The 8366-nt window shown below is 48.1% G+C and overlaps 1 protein-coding gene across 1 annotated transcript in view; it reads left to right on the top strand.

The window, feature by feature from the left end:
• Nucleotides 1-5455: 5455 nt before the first annotated feature.
• LOC8039364 (proclotting enzyme) overlaps nucleotides 5456-8366 on the top strand; it is a 29252-nt gene continuing 26341 nt past the window's right edge. Inside the window, exons 1-2 of the mRNA XM_042286704.1 lie at nucleotides 5456-5495; nucleotides 6645-6904. Of these exons, the coding sequence (XP_042142638.1) occupies nucleotides 6676-6904 (229 nt within the window). The 5' untranslated portion in view covers nucleotides 5456-5495; nucleotides 6645-6675. The remainder of the gene's footprint in view (nucleotides 5496-6644; nucleotides 6905-8366) is intronic.

The raw sequence follows: 8366 nt of genomic DNA, 5'->3' as shown, positions 1-8366 counted from the left end.
CATTCATTCATGGATTCCTTGTATGACAATGTATGAACTGTATGCAGACCTGTTCTAAGCATAGTACGAAGCAGGCATGCTTGGAACATTCTTGAGGCGCGTCCTCAGAATATAATTTTGTCATCGTGCCTTCAGCGAGCACAATAAGTCCTTTTTACGTTGCATGAGCCGTGTGACTTTAATGAACACGGAGAGTGGGGTGTCTCAGGCACTTGTTTATTGCTCCGCAACCAATAAGATTACAGCATTAGTCGTTAGAAATATGAGACCACGCCCCGCGTTTATAAAGCTGTTGGTGTACATTTGTGACCATTATACAAAATGTCCACGCGTCTATACGCAAGCGCGAAGCATTCAAAAAGTGGTTAAACAAAACAGAAATGACAATAATCCGGGTCACATAAAGATACATTACACAGTAGAAACCTCGTCTCTCGTACGTGTCTTTATCTTATTTCATTTTTTCATCGTTTTGTGCACTTTGTTTAATAAAGAGTCGCGGTACCAAGCTTGCACGGATTACATTTTGAGTACATTGTACTCAAATATCCGATCACTTCGATCTGCGTATAGAACTAGGCGAATGACGAGACCGAAAGAAAACTTTTACAATTGATGACTGCCGCTCGGCACTGCCAATAACGTCTCGCTCTTTGGCATCAGACTAGGGTCGCTTCGTCCAGGTTGGATGTTTTCGAAAAAACATATCTTGACGACGTCGCCAATCACCGCAATTTTCTTAATGTTCGCATCGACTGGCGTTTCGAGTGCTCTGTTTCTTTAAAGTAGACGAACGCGAAGTTTTTATTGCAATTTGCAAATCCACTATATTCCCCTTTTCTTTGTTTCGCGATTCGGCCACCCGACTTGCTCGAGATTTAGCTGTTCACTTATATGGGTGATAGCATCCCGCTCCTGTCCATTGTGTCTTTTCCACTGGGCGGTGTTACCTACATTGGAGTGGTTGGGCGAATGTTGGGCGCATCTGGTTTTTTCACTCGTATTATAATACACAACCGTAACCCCCATGTTTTGTCTCTCATGTAGACTATAGACAAGCTCATTTTTACAAGGAAACCGCGCAGCGTCCCTAGCGGCACGCCACCGGCCCCACGCATGCGCGATGGAGTGTGGACAAGAAGCGCCGCGTCCCGAGTCATCAGGCCATTGAAATGTCACGTCGTCGGCGTCGGTGTGAGTCTCGTGCTCCTTTTCGCGTCGGAATTGTTTCTTCTACATCTTTTTAACAATGCATTACCACTTGAGTGGCCTGGCCGGAATGTAAGAGGCCTCGTTATATCGCAAAACTTCACGTGAATAATGTGACGTGCGGGGATTCATTCACGTGGACGCAGCACAATGGACGGTAAAACGGATGAGATTCTGATCGCTGTTTTCACTCACGACGTCGGTCGGGCTGCAGACGCGTGGACGGTGGCTGCGATGCTCGACGTCGATACTTAAAATTGCAAGCAGAATGGGGAAAGGTCAATCAGGCAGAGCAAGTGGGTGATGGACAACTATAAACAAAGATCAACATCTCCTACTGTTTACACCGAGCATGCTTACCCCAATCATCCTTGAAACTTCAGTGTTTTGAGCCCTGCCATTACTTCTTATCCCCATTACCGGGTGTACGTTTGGTATCGGACTGCTGTCGTCTAAACGAGCAGACGACAGCAAGCGAACAAGTTTCAAAGTGTAGACGACAGTTCGAACGATCAGGCGGCAGTTTGAGCGCGGATAAACGTTACTAGAACAACTCAGTTGGGAAATCGCCATGAGCCTGCTTTGAAAATATGGCTTTGATTTGTACTCGAGAACCGGACTGATGGCCAGCGCAACATCGCCATTTGTCTCACAGCGGCCACCTTGGTGTCCCGGAATTCTGGGTATGTCTGCACGAATGGGTTCCGGTCGAGTCGCGCAGGGGCCGGTGGCGTCATCTCGCAAAGCCTTTTCGCAGTGGCAATATAAATGAACTTTCATGTTTTGACTAGTCGCTAAAGTGTGGCGCTGTTATCGTGCTTAGTTTGGTGTCGGTGTACGCGAACGGTCTGGATTACAAATGTGAGTTTCTCAACTGAGTTTTATTAACGTTGGTCTGGACACACTCCAGTAGTTTGCGAGTTGTCCGGACAACTTGACGGTTTTTCGGCGTTCATGTTGGAACAAAGAAAATAAATCTGACGACCACAATTATTTCTAACTTTAACCCAAAGTGCATCCCGCAGAAGCAATTATGGTCCGACTGCGTCTGGTTTTCAATTTTCACGACACCTATCCACATTCTCGGAAGAACCGACTAGGCAGAAAACACATGGGAGCCTGGTCGCCGCGCGCCAACCAATGGGACCATTGGGATCAGGGAAACTAGGTGCCGTTTTCGCGCTTTAAACTGATGACGTCAGCTCGCTCCATGGGACAGTTAATGCTTTCGCATTAATAACAAAGAAATGCACGTCCCGAACGACGACTTCCTTCCACAGCCCCAGACCGGAAATGCGCCTGATGGGCCGCCACCGCGGTGTGATGTAACAGAGCTGAGATACCGTATAACAGTTTATATAAAAAAAAAAAAGAAACACTTGCTAGGTGGCGCAAGCCGGTGCCCTTTTCAAAATGTTAATTTGGGTGTATCTATCTATCTATTCATTGAGAGGATATCGTTTTCGAAATCTTCCACTCTGCGAGAAGCTGGGCAATTCCAAAAGTGCAACTTGCGGTAAGAAAACAAAACAAAAAAAAAAGACCGGAAAGTTAGAACTTTAGAAACGCTGCTATACATAGTTTTATCACTACTCAGATCACCAGACGAGGCTATTCGCGTTTCAGATCGTTGCTCGCCCTGTCGCGGAGGGAATGAGAAGCGCTGTAGGGATGGGATTGTATGAGAGTTTTTCTTCTTTTTTTTTTTTTTTGTAAAAAAATAAACTAATCTTATCTTTTTTTTTATCTTTACTTCTCCTGCTCAGCGTGCTCGTGATCGTGGCTCGCAATTTTACACGGACTTCTTATACAGGCTAGACCGTTTCCATTGATTTTAAACTGTTTTTACTCTGTAACAAAGTTGTTAATTAAAAAATGATGCGTTTGGCGCCCGTCACGATAATTTGTCACATTTGGATAGCCATAGCTATTGGAGCGTTTGAAATTAAATCATAAGCAATACATTATATTACATCTTGAGAAGCCACGTTTCAACATATCTGGATTTTATTATTATTAATACAAATTTTGATAATTTAGGCCCTCAATAATCGCCGCAATTACAATATATGCCTATTTAAGCATAAAATCTTTTACAGAAAGGTATCATTGTTTTGTATATAAAAAACTGACATTGCAATCAAGATATCCATAAGCAAAGGATACAGTATTAAGTTTTTTTAGTCTAGTGTTGCCTAAACTGAGACAAAACCATTTTGAAGTGCATGGATCAGACACGTATGTAAGAAAATAAAATTTTCCGTGAATAATTTTTAGTATTCTGTAATTACACCATAAGACATATATAGAGTTAGGAGTGAAACCATTATTAGCATCAACATCGAGACATTATGTCTAAAATAGAAGTTAGTTTCGGTTTAGTTCGTGAGTCAGAATGTCTCCTAGCGTGGCACGCGTGCATAACACTCCAGCTTCTTAGTGTAAGTGAGAATAATTTGTGTGGCTTAGTGAAGCCAACAGACCCGACAACCTGTACTGTCTGTAGACAGTCTGTATTGTCTAAAAAACTAGATAAAAAACGCAGCCCATATAGACCGTTCCATTGGGGTCATAGCATAGAGGGTAATAGAGAAAAAAAATGCCCCCCTCTCACCCCTGATGTCGTCTGCTTCGCCTAGTTGGCTGTACCTAGCATACGGCTGGCGTACAAACTCCGTTTAAAATCCCATCATTTTGGAAATGTCAAGCGCAGGTGCACAGATTTTGGTATGCCAGTTATCGTGTAATACTATGTTAGATAAAAACTACTGACAGGTTCCGATTGCGCTGTTACCTGGGTGCAAATAAAAGTTAAAAATAAGGAAACTGTGTCAAATTGGCCGGTCTCTCCTTCGAAAAGTAAATCAGGTTGCTGTACCTTTTTTACTCTACAACGTTCGTACTGGTGTAGGCCTTTAGCGTCCATGAGTGAAAGTCTGTATTAATAGATAAAAACGTGCTCTCCTGCCACAATACACTCAGAAGTTGAGGGTAGGATTGCCGGCTGACTCAACTGCTATTTAAGTAACGGAAAAAAAGATTTTCCGTTACTTACTAGTTTATCATTTACCGAAATAGAACAACAGATAGCTATAGGCTGATTTTGGAGTAGCCACAACTACTCTAAGAACGCGAACCAATTCACAACGGCAGCCAGGAGCGAGAGTTCGATGTTCCGCACAGCCCGCCGGTACAGCCCAAAGATGGAGAGTGGCAACCTTCCGGTTTGTAGTCTGCTGGCGGAGTCGGGCGCGTGCCCTCTCTCTCGTTTTACACCGCCGATCCCGCTGAACTTCCTGGATGTATGGAGAGGGCGCTGCTGTTGAACAAAATGATGCCGCCCAGAAAGCGCTATATGGAATGGTCTCCAGCGTTCGCTCTGACAAAGGGGAGAGTGGTGGGAGGAGCTTCCACTTCGTTCTTGACCTGTCCCCGACTACACTGTAGAGTATAGACACACTATAGATACACTATAGAGTATAGACTAGGGTGTCGCACACCGTTCCCCGGACTTCTAGTGGGCGCCGCCAATTCGGTGCTTAGTGCATATCGGACTCGATTGGCAATCATAACGATTAGAAAATGCAATCACCTAACTTTAGGTACGGCGTCGGGAAGTTCAGGACAATATAGAGGTTTGGTTTTGTCGCTGACAGTTTTGAGTTTTCTGGAGGAGGGAGTGCCGGTTAAGCTGTGTTAAGCGCGATCCAAACCAACGCTTCTTTTTGCGCCTGTAGGTCGTGCGGCTGCGGATGTGACGCATTTCCTGACGTTTTTGCTGTTTCCGGGCGCGCTTTCTGAGTCAGAACCGTGCGCTTTGGTTTGGACGGGCCAGCTTCGGGCGAGCGCGCACGCGCGCAACAGACTGGCCGGCCAGGCCAGTCTGTCGCAGCCAGAAGGCGGCGAGAGAGAGAGAGAGATCGCATTGTTATGTTGGAAGAGAATAAAAGGGGGGGGGGGGGGGGAGGAGAGGCGCTTTTGTCACTTGCTCTGAGAAGGCGGCGAAGAAACGCGGAGCCGGAACTAGCTTGCCCTCCACCGATTGGCCGGGACACAGGAGCGCCCTATACGTCACCGCGCGTTTTTGTGCGCGTTGAGAAAGAAGTCGAAATTATCCAACTTTTTTGTGCGCGCCCGGAAGGAGCGAAGAAGTGGCGCGACGTCACGAAAACACGTCACATCCGCAGCCGCACGACCTGCAGGCGCAAAAAGAAGCGTTGGTTTGGATCGCGCTTTAGATACTTCGTTGTTCTGTTCATCGTTTTTTATTGCTCCTACATCTCAGGGTAACCTTTTTAATGTTCTTACGTCTCAGGGTAACTATGGATGAGTGCCGGTTCTTGCGATTTCAGGTAAAGCCTCATATTGGCGAGGAGATAGAACTATTGAAGGCCACAGTTTCATTGTCATCCTCATCACCAAAAACAATCGCTCTGTGGCAAACAACTCCGACGCCACCAGTTACCTAGCATAAGCCTCATCGTGTCCGTGCTACCTACATATCTGTTTGTACCGAAGTACTCGAAGTACGCTATTGAATGGGGTATGCAGCGCAGAGGACTGCAACACGTACGCGGCAATGCGGTCACTGTCCGCTTTCGCCGCAGTTGCAACGCTGCTATATATGATGACATGATACGCAGTTGAGCAGGTCCTCTCCTTCAACGAGACACCGGTTGTTTTCGCCGATGTCGTACATGACTATCCCAACACGGAAGGTAACTGAAAAGTGAAGTGCCCGTTTTGTAAAATCCTTCAGAATAAACACGGACGCCGTGCCAACCTCGCCACGATCCTGCGCGCGCGGCCGACACGACGCGGCTGCTTCGGCACTCCCGCACGTCACTACGCACGCGATTGTTTTGCCTTCGAGAGAGGACTTCGATGACATTGAACGCATGAGGGGACAAGATTACTTTTATCTAGATTCGTTTAGAAGAAACTGATGCGTACCTTTCACGAGCTACGCGTCGTCGTCGTTGACCGCAGCGAATGCACTAATCTTTGCGGTCGGAGGGTTTGTTTTCCACGCAGCCTCAGTTCACGAGGTGGCCGCTAGAAAGCGCCTAACTTCGATATCTTTTCCAATAAGAGACCCTTTTCGTAAATCATCGCCATCGCCTGTTGGCCATTGTTTGATCACGTACCCTGGGCATGTATTGGAAGCGACGATTGCGCGTCAACGTTCGGCAAGGACTCGCATTCAATTACTTGTTGCGTAGCAACGGCGACCGCCGGTGTTGCTTGACCAACTTTTGAATGGAGTACATCGGTAGCAACGATTATAAGCACCAAGATGGCTGAAGTTTCGGTACTCTTAAGTGTAACCTATACCTAGGGGTTCTAGTCCCAGCATTGTAACCCTCGTCCCGTGACTTTCGAGAGAGGCCTATATATCTCATTTCTTCCTTTTACCGCGGAAAAATCCGACGCAGGAACGAATCGACACCGACTACGGACATCAGGATGGCGTACGGCAGCTCCGCCTTCTCCCTGGGTGTCAAGCTGCGAGTGAAGCGATACATTCGCCACGAGAGCTTCGTTCTGTCCAGCTTCGAGAACGACCTGGCCATTCTGGTCCTTGACCACGACCTCAAGCTGGGGCCCAAGGCCAGGATCATCTGCCTTCCCAAAAAACCGCGGATCATCGAAGGACAGACCGTCGCCGTGGCAGGCTGGGGCGTCCTCAAAGAGAGTACGAACTTTTACGTTATTTTAAGCGGCGTTCACATTGCTAATGCATCGTGCGAGGATCATAGGCTAGGTGTCGCAAGCTACCGCCCGTTACGAAAGGTAAATCCATTAACGTCCATCCATCCAGTTTGTAGGCACTGTTTCAGGCGTGTTTCTTCCTTGCATGTCGGCTTTTTACGGTGCTTCTTTAAACTCTGTCTGCAGACATTTTGGTATCGTACATATGTATGAATCAAACATGATTCGAACATGTTTGAGGCGTGTCTGCTTATAATTATGTCATTATGTCTGCAGCACACAACGTATATTTCGTATGATATCTGAGCAGTTTCCCTGGGGGCTCTCATGCTCAAAGCAGAAGTCCCAAACACGCCGGGTGCGACTCCTTGGCATCTGACATTCAAGCACTGCCTTTCGGCGAGCACCCAGAAAGTCTTGCGCCCTAACGGGTTTATATTTCGTTTCAACTTTAATCTGAGCGTAGCGGACGCTGGGAGCCATGCCAGCCAATCCAGCGTTGAAAGAGTGCCGTGTGACCTTGAGCTCCCTGTGCCACTCTACCCAACCGGCAGGTCTCTTGATTTTTTCCCGGCGCTGGATCGGCTGGGATAGCTCGTGGCGTCCACTGCGCTCGAACCGAAGGTGGAGCGGATTATAGGTTGTTTTCTCTTCATTTAGGATAAGAGACCATCTTCAATGCTTTTTCACTTCTTTTCGAAGCATAGCCATGCCATTCAAGTGGTTTATATAATTGCAGACTATACTTAAAATTTTTGCATCGCGAATTTCTCTCTGTAAAGGCTCTGTTATACTCCGACGTAACGCGTGTGCGCGTGCGAGCGCGTCACAGCGACGTCATGTCGGCGAAAACCCGACGCTCTATACTCCGGCGTCGTGGCGTAACCGGCGCGACCGGCGGCGTTCGACGCAGCCTGACCGCCTCGACGCCAAAATGGAGCATGCCGTATTCCGCGCCGGCCGCGCCAGCGACGCCGCACCAGGATGCATCACGCGCTGGCTCCCGGCAGCCCTCGCACGGGAAGCGCGGCGAATACGAGCAATAGCAGACGACAGGAGCTCCACTCCGTGTGGCGTCATGTTTGAAGAATCGGACTCGGTCGGTCGAGAAGCTGATCGAGGGAATTCGTCCTCACCCGTGCGTCTACGACTCAAGGAAGCTTGAGTACCGTAGAAAGGGCGCTTGTCAAAGATGTACCGTATGTACATTGACCGCCAACGCTTGCGGCGCAGGCGGTGCACCAACAGTGCAAGCGCGAGTTTTCGTCGTGCAAGGTGCGTCCACGCCATCGCTCGAACTTGGCGCTCAAGAAGCGCGAGAATTTTCGTCTGCTGTTCGAAACGAAAAGGAACCGGAAGTGGCGCACTCTCGCAAGGAACGTGCCCTCGTAGTCAGATTCTGCGCATGCGCCGCGCCGGCGGCCCACCGACGCGAGCCGCGGGAG

The sequence above is a fragment of the Ixodes scapularis genome, unplaced genomic scaffold (assembly GCF_016920785.2).
Source record: "Ixodes scapularis isolate PalLabHiFi unplaced genomic scaffold, ASM1692078v2 PGA_scaffold8__174_contigs__length_109621045, whole genome shotgun sequence".
NCBI classification, from domain to species: domain Eukaryota; kingdom Metazoa; phylum Arthropoda; class Arachnida; order Ixodida; family Ixodidae; genus Ixodes; species Ixodes scapularis.
This window is presented reverse-complemented; position numbering and strand designations above follow the sequence as displayed.